Consider the following 23,585-nt stretch of genomic DNA (forward strand, 5'->3'; position numbering starts at 1 on the left):
TGTTTTCATTGTCGCGTTATAGCAGTTCATTACGGATTCTAGGTACAAGTCCCTTATCAGACACGTGATTTGCAAATATTTTCTGCCATTTTATGGGTTGTCTTTTCACTTTCTTGATGGTGTCCTTTTGAAGCACAGAAGTTTTACATTTTTATTTAGTCCGACTTTGTTCTTTCCCTTGTTGCTTAGGCTTTTGGCATCATGGTCTCAGAGTCCTTTCTAAGTCCGAGGTCATGAAGATTTACTCTTATGTTTTCCTCTGAGAGTTTTACAGTTGTAGCTCTTACGTTTAGGTCTTCGATCCATTCGAAGTTAATTTTTGTCAACAGTGTGAAGGGTCTACTTCGTTCTTTTGCCTGTGGCACCCAGTTGCACCAGCACCATTTGGTTGAAGTGCTATTCTTTCCCTGGATAACCTTGGCCTTCTTGTCGAGAAGTCGCTGACCAGAGATGTATGAGTCCACCCTTGGGCCGGCACCACACTGCCTTGGTCACTGTAGCCTCGTAGTAAGTGTTGAAATGGGGAAGCAGGAGTCCCCCAGTTTTGTTTGAACCCTATAAATGTTCTAGCCCAATGTGATGAATGGTTATGTCAACACATTGGACAACTGAGGTGGAATTGACGAATTCCTAGAAAGATAGGAGCTCTGGAGACTTAATGAGAAATACGCAATTTGAATAGATCTGTAGCCATTAAAAGAGACTGATTTAATAATCCAAAAACTACCCGTAAAGAAAAGCCCAGCTTTGCTGTTGAATTCTACCAAATGCTTAAAGAATTAAAACCAGTTCTTCAGAAAGTCTTTTAAAAAATAAAAAAAGGGAACAGTTTCCAACTGATTTTATGAGGCCAGTGTGACCAGCACACCAAAACCAAAGATGTCACAAGAAAGAAAACTACAGACCAGTATCAGTTATAAATACAGATACAAAAAGCCTTAAGCACTAGCAAATCAGATCCAGCAACATAGAAAACTTATTGTATACCATGACCAACTGGGCTTCATCCTATAAACACAAGGCTGGTTTAACATCCGTAAATCAGTGTAATGCGTGACGTCCATGGAATGAATAAAAGTTATGTGGTCGTCTCAAAAGACACAGAAAAGGCATTTGATAATTCAACACCCTCTTGTGATAAAAACACTCAAAAAACTAGGAATAGAAGGGCACTTCCTCAACCCTATAAAAGGCACCTCCTAAAACCCACAGCTGATGTCCAACCGACTGGTGGAAAGCCGGACATGCCCCCCGCCAGGTCAGGAACGAGACAAGGGTGCCCCCACTCACCACTTCCATTCAACATTGTATTCTGTTCACAGATCACGTGATCTTCAAGATACAGAGTCCTAAGGAATCCGTGAAAAATAGTCATAGCTAATAAGTTCAGCTGCAGGGCACAAGTTCGTTGTAAAAAATCAATTGCATTTCTATACACTGGCAACAAATGATCCAAAATGAAATTAAGGGAAAAAATCCATTTACAAAAGCACAAAAAGAATAAAACACTTCGGAATAAATCCAACAAAAGGAGTGCAAAACGTAGACTCTGGAAATTGAAAACAACGTTGAGCGAACTTAAGGAAGATCTCAATAAATGGGAAAACACTCGGTGTTCGCGGATCGGGAGACTTCCCACCGTTAAGGTGGCACGCGTCCCGAACCGTGAGCAGAGCCGTGCGACCTTACGGGCCCCCGCGGGTGCCCTGTCGGGACCTTCAAACTGATTCCACCACGTGTATGGAACTTCAGGGCACCGGCAGGGCCAATGCGCTCTTGCAAAAGAACAAAGCAGGAGGGACCCCTTGGGTCTCAGAAGAGTGTTTGGAGTCTGTGAAAGTAGGTGTTTTGTTTCAGGGTGGCGCTGGGAGGAGTCCTGGGGAGGGGAGTGAGCGCGTAAACATCTTTGGCTCCGCGTAAGCGAACTTTAAATTATAACATCGAGTAAGAGGAGTAAGAGAAATTCGGTGCCCCGGCCCCTCGGCGGCCTGCCTGGGGGTCTGAAGGCTCGGGGGGCTCACACCCACATGGAGCCCGGGGGACGGGGGTGGTGCCTGGAAAGCACCTGCCACCACCCTGTGCCGGGTCCCCCGGTTTCCAGAGGTGAGGCCGGCAGAGGACTCCCAAGAAGATGGCAGGAAGAAATCTGTCTTCCCTGCAGGCTCTGCATTTCAAACCCACAGAAGGGGTGGAAGGCCGGCGCTCTGCTGACTCACGTGCACCTGCACCGCGCTTCGGGGCCGGTAACGTTCGCCACGTTTTCCGGGCAGACCTGTCCCCCGTCCACGTCTGCGTGCGCGGACACGTGTCCACACGCGGGAGCGTCTGCGACGTGCACATCCACGCTCATCACACATCTGTGCGTGCGCACACGCGTGGCACACGTACCCGCATGCGTGCACGTACACGCTTTCCCGTGGCAAAGTGAGGTGCGGCATCCTGACCGTTGCCTGGCAATTCCGTGCATCTCCCGAAGCGAGGAATTCACGGTGACGTCTGTCCATGCTCAAATGTGCCCCGGTGCCCGGTGACGTCCTTTACAGAGCCAGCTCGTATCTTCGCTCCGCGGCCCCAGACCCGTGGAGGCGCACACGTTGCATTTGGTGGGGTGGCTCCTCTCCTTGCTCTGGAACCCCCCTCCCGCCGTGTCTTTCCTGACGTGGACAGCTCTGGGGAGTCCAGCCGGCTGTCCAGTGGAACGGCCGAGGCCAACTTGACCAGCTGCTTCCCCGTGTTTGGACTCAGGCAAGTGCCCCGGACAGATGGCCACAGGTCCTCCTGGTGGCCTTCATCGGGAGGTGGGAGGTGGTAGACGTGGTGGTGGCCGCAGCCAGGCTGAGCCCAGCGGGCTTTGTCCCCGTGACATTTGACACCTGGGGAATCTCTGCCCTCCGACCACATCTCACTTCCGTGACCGTGCTTCCCAGTGGGTGGCCGTGCTCTGTGGGGGTGGGGCTGCACAGACCTCCCCCCACCCCCAGGGAGGCCCAGGGTCCCCTCAGGCTCGGGGCGGGGACTAGCAGCCCACCCAGCGGAGCGCCGGGCGATGCTTGGCATTAGCTGGAGGCCGAGAGCGTTCCCTTGGGTGTCACTGTCTCCGTAGGGCATTTGAGTTTGGAGGCTGGAAGGTCATTCTTCCCACCAGACCGCCCCTCCCTCCCTGGAGGCAGGGACACCAGAGCCTTGGAAATGCTGGGGTACATCAGCCACAGCGGTGTTGGGGGAAGAGCTGAGAACGCATCGTCGTGAACGTGGGGGGCCTCTGCCCTCCCCACAGTGGGGAGGGTGAGTTTGAACCACGCGCCGAGGACTGAGTTGAAGAGGGAGGACTGGATGCCCTGGTGGTCAGACATCAGGCGGGGCTTGCTGTGTTCCTGCCGCCGCCTGTCCCTTCGGGGTTGTGTGCTCAGCTCCCACGGGGCAGTGGGGCCAGGCGGGCTCCTTGGGTGACTGAGCGCCCACCAGGGAGGTCAGGTGCCTGTGGGCCCCGGCCTGGGCCCTGGCTGCCCGCCACCTCACACCACTTCACCTGGACAGCGGCCCCAAGGCCGGGCAGTGGCTGGTGGGGAGGCCCAGCGGGGGGCAGCGGCCCGCCAGTGAGCAGAGCCTTCAGTGGGCATCTCATGATGAGCCGGTCTTTTATCCTTGTGCTCGAAAAAGTCACCACGAAATGCAGAGTTTGGGCAGAGCATTTGGGCGCGTTAGGCGGTTATAAACCAGTCACGCCACAGGAAGATGAAAAGTCGTGTTTTCATTTCAAAAGAGCTGGAAATGTACGCACAGTGTAGGGACCTTTACTGGCCCTGCTGCCTCCTAGGAGCGTGGGTGCCCAGGTCTGCTCCTCGGGGGTCGGGGACACATGCCAGGGCTGGCCTGGGACCGTCCCTGGCCCCCGAGGGAGGAGCAGGAAAGAGGGCCCCAGGGTTACCTGAGGAGGGGGTCTCTGCGTGGGGGGGGCAGCGGGGATGGGCCCAGGGGAGGAAGGGGTGAGGACCCTGGGCTCTGGGCAGCCAAGGGGCCTCAGCATGAGGGGCGACGTGTGAGGTCACGATGGAAGGCTCTCTGAGAGGCGAGTGCACTCAAAGCCGTTCTCGGAAGCTCACACGAGGCTCGTCTGAGACCAGAGCGTTGTCTTGTTTCTTGGAGGCTGATTTTTTCTGTTCACATGTGGGTGTTTTGTACTTTTTCAAAAATGAAAATAAAAGACCACATTATTCGGGAATCCAGACCGGACGGACCAAAAAATGGGGCAGACCCTGGTGTGGGGGGAGGGGGCAGCAGCCGCCTCGTCGGAGCCCCTGCTGTCCTGCGAGGTCCCTGTGTGTTCTCCGTGTGTCTGTCCATAAGGGGCGCGAGGTTGCCCCCAATGCTGGGAGCTGCAGGGCCGCCCAGGCTGCCCGCGCTCTGGGCTTCTGTGGGCGGCACCGGGTGCCCAGAGACCTTCCCAAGCGCGTGAAGCGCCTCCGTGGGCGCATGGGGGTCAGTGTGCCTCCTTCCGCAGGGGCTGTCTCTGGAGTGCCGCCTGATTCGTGTCCCCAGACTGCGTCCCCAGCCTGGGTGCCCTCACCTCGGGGGCTTTCCGGACCCCTCCCTGCTACTTTCTGGACCTGTACAAACATGCGAGCGACTGAGTCCCCCCGGGGCGGCTTCCCTCGGCCACAGGGACCCGAGCGCTGACCATCTGTGGGGGGTTCCTCTTCTTTGACTCTTGGGGACACTGAGGCACTCGGACAGAGAGGGGTCGCTTTTCCCTGTTGACTAGCAGGTTTCAGGCCCGGGAAACAGACGTTGAGACACTTTACAGGGAGCGGCTCCAGTCGTGGCTCCAGCACCCCCCCAAGGTGTGGCCTCCGCTTCAGGGTGGCCTAGTCGAGGAGCAGTGGTGCTGGGGGCTGGGGCAGCCCAGAAGGAGCCTCAGTGCCCACAGACACCCTGTGTCGCCCAGCTGGGCGGCTGACCCCTGTTCCCCAAGGCTCGGGCCGCGGCTGCCCAAGCAAACTCCTGGGACTCCCCGGCCCGACCCAGCACAGACGGGTGTTCGGGTCTGGGGCTGCCACGGCCGCAGCGTCGACTAGATGGGGTGCTTTGCATGGACCGTAAGGAGCGGCTTCCTGGGGCCTCGGCCAGCCAAGTGCTTTCAGAAGTGTCGCACCCGACCTAAAGACACTTGTGTCCCACCCACTGGAAATGGGTTGTCCCCTTCTTCTCTGTCCCCACGGGCAACTGGGTGATTATCCAACCTCAGCGACAGGCACAGGCTCCGCCACACGAGCCGGACAGGACCCTTTACACGGAGCCGGTCGGAGCCGCCGGGCCCAGACCCCACAGCGAGCGTGCCAGGAGCTGGGCCTGCTGCAGCCGTGGTGGAAGAGGGGTCGAGGGGAGCCTGGTCTACACCACAGAGCTGTCTGTGCATGAGCGTGCATGCACGTGAGCCTGTGTGCACGTGCAAGTGTACACCCACGTGAGTGAGCGAGCGTGCTCAAGTGCGAGCGTGCATATGAACGGGACACGTGTGCACGTGCGAGTGTGTGAGCGTGCACCCGCGAGCGTGAGGCCGTGATGTGTGTGACAGTGGCCGGTACGCAGCGCGTGCAGGCTGCTCCCCGGGGCCGCGCTGCTGTGTCCGGGGAAGGTTAACCGTGTGACATTCTAGCAGTGCTCCCAGGTGACCGTGGCCTCTGGAAGGTGGCAGGAGGGGCGGGGTCTGGAGTGTGAGGGCACAGGTGGGGCATGGGGGGTGCAGGGCCGCCCTGCTGAGTCGGGGTGTTGGTGGGGAGGGGGAGCTGGCCGCCTCCCGCTCCTGGTTCTGCCTGGAAAGGCGAGTCGGGCCAGTGGGTGTGGGGCTGGCCTTGCCGGAGGGGGCCCAGGGAGTAACTGAGTGCACGGGGCCACCTGGGGGACCAGGGAGCTGCCCCCCAGCAGAGCAGCCCGGGGTCCCCTCCCCACACAAGCAGAGAAGAGAGGGCCTTGGAATTCCTGTCCTGAGATTTTCCAGAGACATTTTAGGCATAAAATCACATTAGTGAATCTTCAAGCAAAGAGACGATTCTCTGGGCATTTCTGAGAATTCGGAGCATCATGGGGATTAACGCTGGGAACGGGGCCTCTCGGAGACACAGATGTTTGCATATGGATGTCCCCGTCTGCTGGGGGGGGGGGGGGGACACGGCGTTCCGCTGTCCTGAAACTCGAGTTCCCAACTCCGACAGCCAGGCTCTGCCCTCTGGATGGCAGTTAACTGATTGTGTCCTCAGTGCTCTGAGCTGGGGACAGTCGGGGACACGTCTTCAGGGCTCTTACCACAGCTGCTAGACTGCTGAACCCAACTCTGGGGGAGGAGGGGTCCAGCCACAGCCTGGAGCAGACCGGGTTCGAGGGGACGTGGGATCTGGTGTAGAGTGTGGTGGTAAAACCAGTGTGTGTGTGGTTGTGTCGTGTGTGTGTGTGTGGTGTGTAGTGTGTGTCGTGTGTGTGTGTGTGTGTGTGTGGTGTGAGTGCACGTGAGTGTGCATGAGCAAGCATATTTGCACAAGTGAGCAAGGACATTTGTGTAAGCGTCGCTGGGGAGCCTCCCCTCCCCCCAGAAGAGGCCAGAGCACCAGCCCCCCCCCCCCCCCCCCCCCCCCCCCCGCGCGGGAGCCCAATGTGGCCCAGAGCCGGCAGCGGCACCTCCAGCCTCGCCAGCCCGTAGTCCTGCTGCGCGTCCGGGGGGGGGGGGGGGGGCGGGCAGCAGCTCTCGGGGTAACAGGAGCCCCCACCCCCGGGCCCCGTGCAGAGTCCGGGTAACCTGAACCACCCCCTCCCCCACCCCCGTGCAGAGACGCGGTGGTTGTGTCGGGCCCAGCACGTGGGCTCCGGGGAGAAGGACGGAGGGGCGTCCCGGGGGCACCGGAGGTCGGGGTGCTGAGGAGCGCGTGGCTCGGAGCAGGCGGGCGCCTGGCCCGTGGGTCCCCGACCACCCGCCCTTGGGGTCCTCCGTGGAGAACGTAGCCGAGGCGGCACTTGCTGTAGGGGAATTGGAACGCGGAGCACTTCTGAAGTTCCAGCGTCGCCCCAGATTGGTGGCCCCAGCCAGACTCCTCCGGGGTGCTCTCCGCCGCGGGGACGGCAGGCGCGCCCGGAGCTGCCCGGGGTGCCCCGTGTCCCCAGCCCTGCTCCCAGCAGATGGCCCCTGCCGGGCCGGGCCCCTTCTCGCGGAGGGCACCCCCAGGCCCGTGCCTCCGGCACGCGGGTCGGCGGAGGGCGCTGGGCGCGCCGCGAAGCAGTCTGCGGCTGCTTCCAAGACGGGGTGACAAGTTCGCCGGGGTGCCTGTCCCCTCGATTTAGAGGTCTGAGCCTTCTCCCTCCGCCCAGGCTGAGAAGGTGGAAAGGAGCCCCCTGGAAAGGCCAACCCGAGCGGCAGGCGGCGGGCGGGGCGGGGCGGGCGGGGCGGGCGGGGCCAGGCCGGCCCCGCCCCCGGGACGCAGACACCGCCCGCGGGCCCCGGCCGAGCGCACTGCACCGATGGCTCGTGACCCCGGCGGCCGCCGGGGCCTTCTGCTGCTGCTGCTGCTGCTCACCTATGGCCTCGCGGCCGCCCAGGTTGACCTACTGAACTGGCTGTGGGCCCCTAGGACCGCTGGGCCCACGGTGGAACCGGCCTCCGCACCCCCGCGCAGCCCACACGTGCAGCCCACGGAGGAGACCGCGGCTCCCGTGGCCCCCCGGGATGACCCCACGGAGCAGGGGGGAGCCCCTGCCAGCCCTGAGCCGCCCCCGGGGAGGCTGGAGACCGGCCGGGACCCGGCTTCCGCCGCACCCACTGCCTCCACGGCGGGCCCGGACACGAAGGAGGAGAACATCGCCGGCGTCGGAGCCAAGATCCTGAACGTGGCCCAGGGCATCCGCAGCTTCGTCCAGCTGTGGGACGGCACCACTCCCAGCCAGAGCTCCACCGGGGCGGAGACGCCAGCCCCTGGGACCCCCACGGCCCCCCTCACTCTCCCGGGGCCCTCCGGCGTCCCCCCGGAGGACGGGGCCACTCTCTGGCTGGGCAGTAGGGCCCTGACCTCTCCGGACACCCAGAGGACCGAGGCTGGCACCCTGCCAGTGCCCACCCAGCTGCCTCCCTCCCCCGGCGGGCCACGGGCACCGCTCAGGGAGCCCTCGGTGCCGCCATCTTCTCCAGGTAGAGCTTCTCTCTCCTCTGTGCCGGGCGGGGCCCCTCCCCGGGGGACACAGCCGTCCCCGGGGCGGCCCCGCGATCTGGACGGCGGAGGACCCTCCCCCATGGCAGCCCGTGCCCACCGGCAGCGCCGACTCGCTGACAGCCGCAGGCCCGCGCCACATCTGCTTCCGCTGGTGACGGGTCTCCCAGGCGCCCACGCTGCCCCCTTGGCTCTGTCCTCTGACCTCCCCGCCCTGGTGTCTCCGATCCCACTCCCCGCTGTCACCGGGGACAAGGGTGCTTGGGCTCCTCACGTGGCTAACTCTGTGGGGCTTGGTCTCGCTAATAACTCCGCGCTGCCCGGGGCTGACCTGCCGACCCCCACCGGCCGCTGCCTGCCCCTGCCACCCTCCCTGCCGGTCTGCGGTCACCTGGGCATCGGGCGCTCCTGGGTGCCCAACCACCTCCGGCACGCCAGCAGCGAGGAGGTGCGGGCCGCCGCGCGGGCGTGGGGGGCCCTCCTCCGGACGCACTGCCACCGCTTCCTCGCCTGGTTCTTCTGCCTGCTGCTGGCCCCGCCCTGCGGTGCTGGCCCGCTGCCCGCCCCTCCGCCCTGCCGCCAGTTCTGCGAGGCCCTGGAGGATGCGTGCTGGAGCCACCTGGACGGGGGCGGGCTGCCGGTCACCTGTGCCTCGCTCCCGGCCCAGGAGGACGGGGTCTGCGTGTTCATTGGGCCGGGTGCAGGTAACTGGCAGGCCCATCCTCCCCGCCCTGTCCTTCCTGTCCCCTCAGGGGAACTTGGCCGTGCTGGCAGAGGCCCCCACCCCGCCCACGATGCCAAGCAAGAGGCAGAGGGGGCGTGATGCCGTTTTGCAGGCGGGAGGCTGAGCCCTGGAGTGGGAGAGAGGGCGTGTGTCCCTGGCACGGTGCACGACAAGGGCCCAGGCTCGGGAGCAATCCCTGTCTGAAGGTCGTGGCTCCTTCCGTCCTCCCCATGGCTCCAAGAGAGCCATTGACACTCGCAGTTACCGGGGTGGCGGGGGGGGGCGGGGGGTGGAGACAGAGGCATGAGGCTGTGACCTGACCCGCCAGCCAAATTCTGGCTCCTCTGGCCCATTGTAGTCCAGTCTGCATGGCTGGAGGGGGGTTCATGGAGGCTGAGGAGGCCTCCAGGGTTCGATGCTGGAGGGAGGGTTCTTGCTGCTTTGAAGGTCAAGGGGTCACAGCCGTGTGAGCAGCGGGTCTGTGGAGGTCAGGGGCTGCCCCATCTGGATCTGTGAGCTCTGGGGGCCACTCCTGGGCCTCACCCCCCATGTGGGCTGTGCCCCATCGCCCCGTGGTGGGCAGGGGACAGGGCAGGGCCGTAACCTTAGAAAGGCCCCCCAGCTGCCTCTGCCTCCACGGGTGGGCCCCTGAACAGTGTGCCTGCTCCCGTTGACCCTCGAGGCCCCGGCCCATCCCCGTCGGGCTGTGTGTCCTGCTTCCCCTGCCCCCCACCCCACGCCCTCGGGAGCGGCCTTGACCTGCTTCAGTCCCTGGGGTCATTGAACTTCAGAGCGGGCTGCACTGGACCCCAAGGCGGGGGGTGTCACGCTGCTGGTCCCCTCAGGGATGTGTCCCTGTGCCCACCTCCAAGGAGGAAGCGTGTGGGATGGGATGGAGGGGGACCGTGGCTGCCGCGGACGGACGAGCAGGCAGGCTGAACCCTGCGTGTGAGTGAGCAGGAGTGGCCAGGAGGTCGTCTGGCCGAGGAGCATCCTGCGTGGGGCCCTGCAGTCCCAGTGTGTGCACAGCCAAGGGCCCTGTGGCTGCCAGGGAACAAGGGCGGGAGCTGGGGCTGGGGGGGGGGGGGCGTTTCTCATGCAGCAGGCAGGGCTGCGTGGGGTGTGGAATTTCTCTGACCGCAGCTGCCTCAGTCAGCCAAGTGGCCTGAAAGGGACTTCTCACTGGACATCTGCACACGTTGGCAGGGCCCCCGCCGGTCAGGGAGGCCGTGTTCCCGGCGGAATCCTGGGGAATTCCTCTGTCAGTGCTAACTGCCTGTGCCCCCTCAGGTCAGAGGTGGGGGTCAGGCCTCCATCACAGCAGGGACCCCTCCTGGGTGTGGTCTGGCGGGGCGAGGGTCCCCAGGGGAGCCAGAGCTGGGGGCTGGGGACCACCCACTGCTAGGCCACTTGATGGGGGTGGGCGGGGCGGGAGGAAGGCCCTGATCCGGAGGGAAGGGACTAAGGGGGACCCTAGTCCCCTCCTTCGTGTTGGTAACTGGTCCTCCGGCAGTGAGTGTGAGGATCCTGGCTGAGGGAGGTCCTTGGGCTACCTGGATATTGGGAGGCTATGGGGGAGGGGGATTATGGCGGGGGGGATTGTGGGGGGGTGGTTTTCTATAGCAGAGGGAGACCCGAAGGGTGTGTGCTGCTTCTTTCCCGGGACCCCCACCAGAACTCCCCACAGAGGCTCCCCACCAAGGCACCGCCATTTCTGTCCCTTCTCTCGAGTGTGTCCTACATGGGGGCCACAGGCTCCAGGGCAGAGATGGCCCCCACTCCCTTCACCCTGGGGCAATGGGGTGTGGACGGATCACTTGGTCCCAGCACACCAGCCTGAGCTGCAGCTCTGTCCAGCCCCTTGGAAGTGCCTCTCCTTATCTGCTTTCTTCTTATTCCCGCAGGGAGAGTTGGGGGGGAGTGGCTGGCACCAGCCCTGGACTGGCGGGGGCGGGGACAGTGCAGCCACTGGTTGGGGCCCAGGGAGGTGGTCGAGAGGAGAGGGCTGCTATGGGAGCTCCCATGCTGGGGCTGGAGCTGGCCATGGGTCAGCACGCCGTTGGGGACCTGTGTCAAGTCTGTCTCTGTGGGCTTGTGTCTCAGGCCCCAGAGAAAAATAAGTAGGGCCCCCACACAGGAGAGGCTCAGCCAGCAGGGGGACTGTCCCCTGGGAAAGGGGGCACCAAGTGGGGGCATCACCACAGCACAGTAACGTGCAGCCTGACGGTGAAGACAAGGTCATGTTCTGAGCCTGGAGCAGGTGTTGTTACGCTTGTGTACAGGGGAGAAACTGAGTCAAATGGGGATAAAGATGTGTGTGCGCTGCCCGGCTAGCAAGAGGGAGCCGGGAGCTGGACCCAGGCAGCCTAGCTCCCGGACTGGACCCAAGTGCCACATGGACACCGGACAAGCAGAACCCCAGGCTGCGAGGACCCCAGGTGGCCGGTGGGGTCCCGTCACTGTGACGGTTCTGAGGCTGGCACTGTCTTCTGGGGACGTCTGCCCTGGACCCGCCGTGTGCTCAGGCTTCCCCACTGCTGGGCTTTGCGTCTACTGTTTAACGAAACGTGAATTCAGAAACAATGTGGTTTAAGTGCTTCAATGACTCGAGGCCTCACTTCACTTTAAGACCAGACCAGACCACCTTCATGGAAGAATGCTTAGGCTTACCGTTCACCTCTTGGCAACCTACGAATACCGTTTGAGGACGCCGACCGAACTTGGCACAGATACACCTGCAGTGGCTTTGGTGTCTCATTCTTTCTTGCTGGGGTATCAGGTGCCCAATCGGTGGATGACATTGTCTGCAGGTAAGGAGGTACGCAGCGCTTGGAATGGGGTCTCCTTGACCATCCACCCCAGGAGCATCAAGCTTACCGTTGTCTCCAGTGGTTATTCCTTCCTGCACTGAAGAACTGAGGTAGGACATCGTGCAGACAGGAGCTCACCTTTGGCCTCACTGAGGAGGAGCAAGATGGCGGCTGCAATTGTGCCCATGTACTGGCAGGTTGGACCCTCCATGGGCACTCATAGGACCATCTCCCTGACACTGTCCTTCCCCTTAGTGAAGGAGTTGTCCATCCTGCCACAGGGAAGTCATTTGTGACCGCTTTCCTTTTCAGTGAGAAATCAAATCTTGAACTATTGTTACTATTATATTTCATGTGAGCAGCTGGTCCACCCACCCACTTTCATCCACCCATCCATCCATCCACTCACCCACCCATCCGCCCATCTATCCATCCACTCACCCACCCACCTATTCACCTATCTATCCATCCACCCACACATCCATCCACCCACCCACCCATCTATCCATCTATCCACCCATCCATTCACCCATATGTCCATCCATCACCCATCCATCCACCCACCCACCCATCCATCTAACCATCCATCCATCCATCCATCCATCCATCCATCCATCCATCCACTCACCTATCTATCCACCCACTCATCCATCCATCCATCCACCCACCCACCCACCCATCCACCTAACCATCCATCCATCCATCCATCCATCCATCCATCCATCCATCCACTCACCCATCTGTCCACCCACACATCCATCCATCCACCCATCCATCCATCCATCCATCCATGCACACATCCATCCATCCATCCATCCATCCATCCATCCACTCACCCACCAACCTATTCATCTGTCCATCCATCCACCCACACATCCATTCATCCACATATCCATCCATCCATCCATCCATCCATCCATCCATCCATCCATCCATCTGGATATCAGATCAGGTTTACCATGTGAGAATGTGATTGTCACATGTAATATGCAATTTGTTTTTGTCTTGACACCTGTCTGGAGAGAACACACAAAGCAGGCAGTGGGGGCAGATGCTCAGCTTCACACGGTTGAGTTTTGTGTGTCAGTGATTCCAGTGTAGGATCTTGTTTGGGATCATTTCTCTTCCTGGTATACGGGCCCAGCCTCTCCCCCACTGCCATGCTGGTTTCCCTCTATGTTCTCTTTCTGATCTCCTGATTCTTGGAGTACGCCGGAGGCTCAGCAGCCCCTTCCTGTACTGGGGCCATGCGCCCAGAGAGGCTGACCTTGTGCCCGGCAAGAGTGGCTGTGGGTGCCCCCTTGTCCACTCCAAGCAGCACATCCAGTGTTCCGGGAGCCTCGGCATGTGTTTGAAGTACGTAGAACTGTTCGGGGACGCCCGCCTCCTGACAGGGCTCCTTACACAGGGGTCTGTGGGCAGCCCCACTTGGAAGGAGCAGGCTCTGCAGACATGGGCCTCAGTTCCGAGGAGGAGAGGGTGTGCAGAGAGCAGCCGGGGCTTGGAGTGAGCCTTCCTTCTCCCCAGCCCGCAGGTTCTGGCCCTGGGGGACCGCCTCTGCCTGCCATTCTCACCCCTTAGGACCACTCTGCCCCATCGTCTTGTCCTCTGCTGCTTCTCTCCTGGGTTGCATTTTTATCCCAGAACTAGCTCCTGAGCTACGCTGACATGGAGATGGGAGTCACACAAGAGAGAGCTGAAGCCAGCTCCGAGCCCCCTCGCTGCTGGCTTCCCGTTCCCTCTGTGGATTTGCGTACGTCCGTGTATCCTGTGACTGCTGTAACAAATAACCGCGAATTTAGTGGCTTAAAACAATTCAGGTGTGCAACCTGATGGTTCTGGAGGGCAGAATTCCGAAATCCGTCTCACTGGGCTAAAATCAAGGTGTCTGTCCTGTGCTGCTTTTGGGGACTGCAGGGAAGAGTCCGTCCCCTGCCTCTTCCAGCTGCCGGGGGCTGCCCAAGTGCCCCTGGCTGGGAGACACACATGCTTTTAAGGATGTATGTCATCAGATCTGGTTAATCTGCCCATCTGGGGCCGAAACATTAATCACACCTGCAAAGGACCATGTGCAGGTTCCAGACGCTGCAGAATGGACATCTTGGGGCCACGGTGTGCACACAACGTGCAGACAAGTGTGGTTGTTAAAGGTGGAGCCCACGGGGTGAGAGCACGTCTCCACTTCCTAGGGTGTTCGTTAGTCTCTCAGTCCACCTTTACAGCCTTTGATGTTTCCTGAAATGTTTGTTCTCAGTGTATTTTCCTCCTTGACACTGACCTTACGTTCCGCACTCACCCCAGACATTTTTTCCTTTGTGGTTGCGACTGTATGTAACAACATGACGGGTCCAGAGCTTTCTTTAGACACTTCATGAGGTTCAGGGAGCCTCTGCACATCTGTCTCACTGAGGTCCTTATGTTCTATTCTAACAAGAAAGTAGGATGAGACAGTGTCTCAGGGACCTTCTCCACCGTTGTTGGGGGTATGTGGCTGATAACTGGCTCGTCTCATCTCAGTGGATTGTCAGAAAGTGTCCCACTTGCCCCCACCCCCACACACGCACAGCCTCCCCCGCTGTCAACATCCTCCACCTGACTTGTGTGTTTATTGCCATCTATGAACCTGCACTGACACCTCATCACCCAGAGTTCGTAGTTTCCACTGGACTCGCTCTTAGTGGTGCGTGTTGTGTGGGTTTGGACAAATGTGTAATGACAGCTGTCCACCGTCACGGCGTTGTAATGAGGAGGGAGTGTTTTCACTGCCCGAAAAGCCTCCGCATTCTATCCATTTATCCACACCACGCCCACTACCCCTGGCAACCCCTGACCTTGCTGTTGCCTCCATGGTCCCGCCTTTTCCAGGGCGTCGCACAGATAGAATCGTACAGGATGCAGCCTTTTCAGATTGGCTGCTGTCACTTAGTGAGATGCACCTGCGGACCCTCCGTGCCTTCGTGGCGTGACGGCCCGCTCCTTCTTAGCGCCGAATACCATCCCGTCGTCTGGACGCACCCGTGTGTTTGCCCATCACCTCCCGAAGGGCACCTTGGTTGCTTCCAAGGTCTGGCAGTTATGAATAAAGCTGCCGTAAACATCCGCCTGCGGGTTGTCGTGTGGACATGAACGTTCACCTCCTCTGGGTAGACCTCAAGGAGCACGACCGCTGGGTCGTATGGTCAGAGCGTGTTCAGTTTTGTAAGAAACCGGCAAACCTTCCTCCGCGGCGGCTGCCCCTCTCTGCTTTCCCGCCAGCAGTGAGGGAGCGTTCCTTCTGCTCCGCGTCCCCGCCAGCGATCCGTGTTGTCGGTGTTCCGGGTTGTGGCCGTTCTCACGGGTGCACGGTGACGTCGTTGTCGTTTTCATTTTCTTTCTTTTTTTTTTTAATATGAAATTTATTGTCAAATTTGTTTCCGTACAACACCCAGTGCTCATCCCAACAGGTGCCCTCCTCATTTTCATTTCCCTGATGATGTGTGACGTCTGTATGTCTTCTCTGGTGAGGTGTCTCTTCGGGTCTTTGGCCTACTTTTTAATCGGGTTGTCCGTTTTCTTATTGCTGAGTTTTCAGTGTTTGTGTATTTTGGATATATCTTCTTTTATCAGATATACGTGTTGCAAATATTTCTCTCAGTCTCTGGCTTGTCTGCTCATCTCTTACCAGTGTCTTTCGCAGAACAGAGATTTTACATTTTGACTCAGTCCAGCTTATCAGTTAGGTTGTACCTTTGGTGTTGTATCTAAAACGTCGTCCCCCTGTCCAAGGTCCCCGAGGATTTCTCCTGTATCGTCTTCCAGGCGTTCGATAGTTTTGCATTCTACATTTGGGTCTGCGATCCGTTGTGAGTGAACTGTTGTGAAGAGTGTAAGGTCTGTGTCCAGATTCCCCTTCGAGCGCCCCTTGTGGAAGAGACTCTTTGCCCCCTTGACTGCCTTTGCTCCTTTGGCAGGGATCCGTCGGCTGTCTCTGTGTGGCTCTCTTTCTGGGTTCTCTGTTCTGTCCCGTGGATCGATTTGTGTGTCCTTTCTCCACCACCACACTGTCTTGATCACTGCAGCTTTACAGTGAGTCCTGAAGCCAGTAGTGTCGGTCCTCCAACTTTGTTCTTTTTCAACATTGTGTTGGCTATTCTGGGTGTTTTGTCTCTCTATAAACTTTAGAATCGGTTTGTCAATAGCCACAAAATGACTTGCTGGGGTTTTAATGGGGATCACATTCAATCTACAGACAGACCAAGTTGGGAAGAACTGACATCGTCACAGTATTGAGTCTTCCTATCCATGAACATGGAATATCTCTGCATTTATTTAGGTCTTTAATTTAGTTCAGCAGAGTCTTATAGTTTCCCTCATGTAGATGTTGCACATATATTTGTTATATTTACACCTAAGTAACTAATCTGTGGGAAAGCTAATGTGAATGGTATTATGTTTTGCAAATCCTGCTTGCTCATTACCGGTATATAGGAAAGTGAATTTTGTATATTAATCTTGTATCTTATAAGCTTGCTATAATCACTTATTAGTTCCAGTGATTTTAGGGCCGTGGCCTTCAGAGGCTTACTCCCGATGGGAACCATGAGGCATTTCACGGAGAGAAAGAAGGAGCCGTCTGTGAGTCGCTGGTCTCCACGGGGCTGCCCCTGTAGCATGCTGCTGTCTTTCAGCCCAGGACAACAGCGGCTGGTGCATGTTGCATTCTGAATTAATTTGGAGAACTTCTAGCCGCCCGGGAGGAAGGGCAGTGGTGGGCGTATCCACGTGTAACTCTGAGGACAGCTGAGTCAGGACAGCAGGGCCATTAGCACACAGGCCGCTGAGAGTCCTGTTTTCTTCATCTCAGAACATCTCCCTGAGTGCACCCTCAGGCCCCGGGAACTTCTGATATGAAGGGACGATCACAGCAGCCACCATCTTGGTGGCCAGCAGTGTCTGTCTTTGAGCGTCAAGGGACCGCTGTCCTCCCAGAGCCCGGCATCTTCGCGGAAGGGCCCCCCGCCCCCCACTTCCCATCGGCATGAGGGTCTTGCCTGTGAGCCTCGGGGGACCCCGGGTGGCTGGTGGTGCTGCCCGCCGGGCGCGACGTCAGGCCCGTGCAGGGTGCAGAGGCCCACCCCTGCCCGGGAGCGCGAGGCCTGGCAGGAATCCAAAGTGCATGTCCTCATGTGGGTGGTGTCTGTCTCTCTTCTGTTTTCATTCTTTGTTCTCAAAGAGCTCTTTGAAAGACAGAACTTGCCTTAGGAAGTTGGGGTTCAGTATTTCTTCCCCCTGCTCTGACCTGGGAAGTCCCAGGTCAGCCTGGCCCTGCGGCTCAGGGACAGACCCCAGGTCCCCATCACACACAAACAGACGCACACATGTTCTAGCGCACGGTCACAGGCTCGCTCGCCACGGTCCTCGGGACATCTGCGCGTCGGCAGCCCCTTCCCGGAAGAGCGTCTCCCCCGTGTGAGTCACACCTCGGAGGTCGACCACACCCGGACAGTAGGTTGGGGTCTTGAGAGAAAAGGCTTCGGGTCGGGGCCCTTAGCTGGACTGTGGCTCCAACCACGGTGGACTGGGCTCCACCTGGTAAAGTGGGTGTGCATGCAGGAAGCCACCAATGTATAGGTGTCTCCTTGAACGGGTGTATGCCCCCTCCTGTGTCCGGCAGTGACCGGGCTCTCTGGACAGAGAGGGGGGCCCTGCCCTCTGCCCCCAGCACCTGGCACTCCTGGTCCGAGGTCGTCAGGCTTGCATGCCTTGGAGGCGTTCTCCTCAGTGCTACACCTGCAGGCTCAGGCAGGTACAGGTGCGTGGCCAAGTCAGGCCCTGCTGGGGCCCAGGACCAGGTCGTGGAGAGCAGGGCCTGTGTCCCTCCCTCGCCCCGACAGCAGCCTCTGGTCCTACCTGGAAGGATGAGAAATGAGGGAGAACACCGGGCACCATGGCCGTGTCCCCAGCCTAGACCAGAGCTCACGTGCTCTAGGACACCGAGGAAGAGGGTGCTTGAGCAGAAGGGAGGGCCGTCCAGTGTGAGCATCCGTTGGTGAAGGAGATCACGTTCTCCCCAGTGGCTCATCCACCACGTGGCCCCTCTCCAGGTCAGGGTGGCTGTGGCACTGCAGCGTGGACACCGTGGGAGGGGAGGGAAGCCCCCGGCAAACCTGGGGCACTTGAGTGGGATTCGCCTACGAGCAGGCGCAGGACACAGGACTGGTTCAAGCCAGGACAGATCCTCCAAGAGACAGCCCAGCCTCCTGTTCTGATTTGCTACCCCCAGGGCTTTGATTAGTTTCCAGGCCGGTTCGTAACGTAGTAAAACCACAGGGAGCTGCTTGGCGTTCAGCTTTCTCTCCTCTGTAATGCAGTCAGCACCCCTGGCAGGTGCCTCGACTGGTGCCGGAGTATTGTTCCCGCTGTCCGAGGGTGGGCATGGGGGTCGTGGAGGTGGAGTGGGGCCTGAGCATGGGGCGCGGATGGGGTGCAGCCCCAGGCACCCTCAGCGGGCTGCCCCACCACATCCTTGCCCCCCTGGTTGGGGCGGTTCCTGTGGCGTCCCCCTTGGGCCTGTGAGCCACAAGCCCCGGCCCCGGGAGGGTGCCCGGAGAGGCGGGGCAGGTGCCAGGCGGGTGGGGAGCCGCTCGTGACTCAGTGTCCCCCTGGCACCCTGCCTGCTTGGTCTCTCCCACGCGCAGCCTCACCGGGGTCTCCCTCCTCTTTGCAGAGAGCCTGGGCACGGAGGTGGGGCTCCTGCAGCTGCTCGGAGAGCCGCCGCCCCAGCAGGTCGCCCAGGTGGACGACCCTGATGTCGGGCCGGCCTTCGTCTTCGGCCCGGATGCCAACAGCGGCCAGGTGGCCCGGTACCACTTCCCCAGCCCGTTCTTCCGCGACTTCTCACTGCTCTTCCACGTCCGGCCCGCCACCGAGGGCGCGGGGGTGCTGTTCGCCATCACAGACGCGGCCCAGGCGGTGGTCTCCGTGGGCGTGAAGCTGTCGGCCGTGCGTGACGGGCAGCAGCACATCCAGCTCCTGTACACCGAGCCCGGCGCCACCCGCACCCGCACGGCCGCCAGCTTCCACCTGCCCGCCTTCACCGGCCAGTGGACGCGCTTCGCACTCAGCGTGGACGGCGCGACCGTGGCGCTGTTCGTGGACTGCGAGCTGTTCCAGAGGGTGCCCTTGGTGCGCTCCCCGCGGGCCCTGGAGCTGGAGCCCGGCGCCGGCCTCTTCGTGGCCCAGGCTGGAGGAGCAGACCCCAGCAAGTTCCAGGTAAGCTGACAGCCACCGCTGGTGTGGGGACCGGCCCTGGTGTGGGGGTCTGGCCACCGGGTCAAGGGACGGTCTGCCTCCTGCCTGGTGCAGCAGCACCAGGGAGAGGACCGCCCGCGGGGCGGGGCCGCCGGCCGCTTGAGTGCAGGCCCCGGTTGGGGATGTGGTGGAAGTCTCGGAGGCCCCCCGGCACCGTCCCCTTCCCAACTGGACCCCCTCCGCGGCACACGAGAGCTCCTCCATTGTGCATGGTGCCCGCGGTGACCCCGGGGTCCGGGCCCCCCTGCCCCACGGGGCAGACGGGAGTCGGCATCCCGGCCCAGCTACGTGAGCTGTGCACATGGCGTGGCCCTGAGCGTGGGCTGTTGTGGGGGCGGGCTGCACCCTGGAGGGCGCACTCACCCGCCCCGTCAACGTGCCGATGACCTTATTTTCACCAAACTGCTCAGCAGGCCCTCAGCGCAGCTTCCGAGCAGCGAGGGCAGAATTTCGCCAGGGCATCTGGCTCGTGGCGGTCCCACCATGTCCTCGGGGAAGCCCCCACCCCTAGGCCTGGCCTCGGCCTTTCATTCTGGGGGCAGGCGGATCCCAGAGCCTGGAGGGGGTCTTTCTCCCGGGCCCTCAGCGCCCACGCTTGTTGGAAACTTGAGCCGGACTCCCTGCCTCCCGTGAACATCGCGTGGACACCCTCCACGGGCACTGACCCACAGACCCCCAAACCCTGACACTGGAGCCAGCCGGCGGCTAGAGCGTCCCCGCTCAGCGGTCCAGACAGGGGCCCCTGTGTGTGCTGAAAGGGGCCGTGTCCCCGGGGGACAGAAAGTTAATTATTGCCTAGAGAAAGGCTGCTTCATGAAAGTTGTTCTAAGTCCTGGTGACTTGGGTGCTGAAAGCTGACCTTTTGCCTCTGGCAGGAACTTTAACCCTTGGGGTCTGGGAGTCAGCAGGACTTTGATACGAAACTGGGCCTCTTTGTGTTTTCGTTTTGATCCTCAAACGTGATTAACTGCAAAGAAGTCAGAGAGAGCCGTCTGTCGAGGCGGGGGCTGTGTCCACTGGCTGTTTGTTGTGTGACTTCCCGGGAAGCTGAGGACAAAAAAGCGTCCCGTGTGTCCCCACGTCTCTAACACTTCAGCAGAAAGGCTGCCTGTGTGCGGGTGGGGACAGGGTTGCCCGGGTCACCACTGTCGCCAGTGACGACGCCCAGCGCCTCCTCCCTGTGCCTCGTCGGGGCTGCGTGTCACGTGTGCAAAACACATTCGCCACTTGAAATAGGCAGATGGTGTCTGGGTGTTTTAACTTGCATTTCTCGGTTGCTAGTGTAGACAGACTTAGATTTTTTTTTTTTACATGGTTTTTGGCTATTTGCATTTCTTCTTTTGTGACTGGCCCATTTATGGTCTTTGCACTTTTGTCTTGGGGGTTCAATAATTTCCTATTGACTTTTACAAACTCTTTATATGTGAAAGAAAATGGTCCTTGGTTTTGTGCACTTAAAATTTTAGCTCTCAGTTTGTCACTTGCGTTTTCACCGTGTCACTTTTTTGTTCAAACCGTTGAGATATTTAAAGTGTTTACGCGGAAGATGCCCATGGCGTGTACTGTCGTGGCCAAGTCTCTGAAGGTGAGGAAGACAGGACTCCTGGAGCAGGGTGTAGGCTCCTCCGTCGGCGCTGGGCTGTGGCCTGCTTGCCCCGGGTGGCTGCTTGACTTCCAGCTGACTTCGCTTGTGTCACATGCACCTGAGCCAAGTCTCCTTATGTCCCCACGGACTAGAGGCTTCAGGAATTTTCTGTGTGGGTGTTTGAACGGATTCCAGCTGGCCAAGAGAAGCTTGTCGAACAGGAGACAAATCGGTTTAGCACCGGGTTTTGCAGACTTTCTGAATTGAAGTTCCTGGAGAAGAATCACTCACGTCACGTGATTTATAAGATTTGGCAGAAGCGAGCTCGGGGCTTGGCGCCCGGAGGAAGCTGGGCGGCGTCTCCTCCGGCCCCTCCCGGGCGGTCCAGGCGGGTCCGGACAGAACCTTGATTGTTTGCCTCTGGTCAGAAAAACTGGTCTCTTCGGGCTTATTCTTCTTCTTGAGTCCCTTTTGGTAGTAAGCGTCTACTGGGAAGTCCTGCCTTCCGTGCAGTTCGGACAGTGCTTGCCTTATTGCCAACCCTTTCGGCCGTTGTGTGCCTTTTCATTTTTTTAACCGTTTCTAAAGCTCTGCGGCCGCGTCTCCCTTGGCTTGCTCCCCCTTCTCCTGCTCTGTGCAGCTCCTCCCTGGCCACCGGGGGGGGGCTTCTGTGGGTGCCCCCCTGCCTTCCCGGAGGCTGTGCTCCAGCCGCCGCACCTCATCCTGAGCACTCACCTACCTTGTTCGACGGGGACTTCCCCCCGCACGCGGCCTTGTGGGCCACGTTATACAGAAATAAGCGCCCCGTCCACTGAAGCCAGGAGGGTGCCCCGCAGCCGCGGCAGGCTCGACGCCCGGGATGGCAGGGAAAGTGTCGTCAGGGGCCTGTGGCCCCCAAGCCCAGCACCCAGACCCGCCCCTCCTGAGCGAGGGAGAGCCGGGCGCCCCGGTCACTGCCATCCCCCGCCCGACACCCCTCCTACGACACGCACCGTGCTCACCCGACGTGACGCGCAGTAGGACGGCCTCGACGTGACGCCGCCGCATCCCTGCCATTTCCTGCCACAACTGGGGGAGAGAGAGGAGCAGCCTGTGATGGAAGCGCTTGCCCGGATGCGACCCCACGAGAAGGAACCAAGAGGAAGCAGACGGTGTCGTGCTGGCGGCCAGGGTGACGCAAGCAGGCGGTCAGGAGCCACCGGGGCTGGGGCCCGAGGAAGCGGGGCAGCCACAGCGCAGCCGGCGTGGGTCACGGGGCGGGGGAGTCCGGCCCGGAGCGCCACCAGCCACCTCCCCCCCCACGGGCTCACTCAGCCCCCCGCCCGCGACCAGGACGCAGCGCTTCCCGGCGGGGCCCCGAGGCGGGGTCCAGGCCACCTCCGAGAATCCGGGGGGCCCAGGGAGGCAGCCCGCGGCCAGTGACCTCAGTGACAAGCGCGCGCAGCACGGGGTTCTCATTGTGCGACTCGGCCGCGCAGCCGGCAGCGTGGCAGCGACGGGACACGTTCCAGACGGTTAACAAAGTGCGACGTCTCCAGATTCCACGTCTGCTTCCAGGTCCGTCCGATATTTGCAGCGTGTCTGTGGCTTCTGCACCACTGACGTCTTCCCCACTAAACGTGTCCCCGGGGAAGCGCATGCGGCTCCCGGAGCAGCGGCCGGAGCCAACACTGCCCTCCCTGCCGCGTCCCCCGCGGGCAGCCTGGCGAACAGCCTCAGCTGCTGGCAGCTCGGAGCCTCGAGGGACGGGTCCGTGGGGACGGTCACGGCGGAGGTCTGGCCCCCTGACCCCACCTGCCGGGAGCGCCCGTGCCCTCCCCTCATGGCCTCCACCCCCAGGGCACCCTGCCGCCCCGTGGAGAGCTCGGCCTTCTAGAATTTAACACCCGCCCTGTGCTGTCCTTGCGTCTTCAAACTTGGTCACCTGGGCGACCCTGTCCCTCCTTCAACAGGACTGAGGTCGAGAACTTGCATCCCCAGCACGATGCCAGTGCTGACCCCTGATCTGACCCCTGCATTTTTACGGGACGGCCCAGATTTCCCGTGGGCGATGGTGCCCCCAGGAACCTGACTGGTGGAGGGCACCTGTGTGTATGGAAGGACAGGGGCCTCGCTGCAACGCTCCCTGCTCCTGGTCTGCACACTTGTGCTCATGTGCACACCCCTCTCTCACCACACCCGCACACGTGTTTACATGCACACGCGTGCTCTCGTCCGATGCTCTCACTGCATGCGCACATATGTGCACACGTTCATGCACACGGGCACACGCCCGCTCTCACACCCTTGTGCACACGCCTCACATTGGCACACGCTCTCTCACGTGCTGTCACTGCATGCACACATCTGCTCACACGCACACATGTGTACGTTCACACGCACGCACGTGCTCACGCATAACCCATCCACACAAAGCTCTCACACACGCTCACACACCTCTCCCACGCGGCTTGGCCACCCTCCGTGGTGGTTGGACCGTCCAAGAATTTCAAGGGAGGGACACTTGTCCCTCAGATATACCAAGCACTGTCCATAGCTGACTCCCTGCACCCGGGCGTGGACTCCCTCTCGCCCTGGGCCCAGCTCCGGGGACCTGCCTGCAGCCAGTCCCTGTGCTGCCCGTCCTCCCCCTGCCACGGTTCACAGGGAGGAGCTCTCAGTAGTTGTGCCACGCGGTCGGGCAGGCCGTCCCTGAGTCCCGCTGATGGCTCTGTGGTGAGTTCCCCGGTGACCCCTGTGAGGAAGGCTGGGCCCCACTCTGACCTTGCACTTTGCCGGGACGCAGCAGGGCGGCATTGCGCCTGGGGGAAGGCGGCAGGAGGAGGCAGGGACCGGCGAGGGTGACTCCGGGTCTGAAGGGGCAGCAGTGGCTGCAGTGGGGGTGGCCTGCTGGGCTCGGGGTTAGACGCAGGCCACTGTTGGTGTGGTTGAAACATCTCTGGCCCCTGAGACCATGCTCTCTGTGCCGGCTCACCTTCTTCCTTAAA

At 60.5% G+C, this 23,585-nt stretch overlaps 1 protein-coding gene across 5 annotated transcripts in view; it reads left to right on the forward strand.

Annotated features, from left to right (window-relative positions):
• The window catches only part of COL18A1 (collagen type XVIII alpha 1 chain), a 91,859-nt gene that overhangs the window by 34,387 nt on the left and 33,887 nt on the right, over positions 1-23,585 (forward strand). For 2 of the 5 annotated variants that reach the window (XM_058732251.1, XM_058732252.1), the window contains exons 1-2: positions 7,479-8,893; positions 18,430-18,974. In XM_058732251.1, coding sequence (XP_058588234.1) covers positions 7,507-8,893; positions 18,430-18,974 — 1,932 coding nt within the window. In that variant the 5' untranslated portion in view covers positions 7,479-7,506. Of the gene's footprint in view, positions 1-7,478; positions 8,894-18,429; positions 18,975-23,585 lie in introns of those variants that run through there. The other 3 variants (XM_058732253.1, XM_058732255.1, XM_058732254.1) reach the window with 2 other exon arrangements.

Source organism: Neofelis nebulosa, chromosome 5 (assembly GCF_028018385.1).
Source record: "Neofelis nebulosa isolate mNeoNeb1 chromosome 5, mNeoNeb1.pri, whole genome shotgun sequence".
Taxonomy (NCBI): Eukaryota; Metazoa; Chordata; class Mammalia; order Carnivora; family Felidae; genus Neofelis; species Neofelis nebulosa.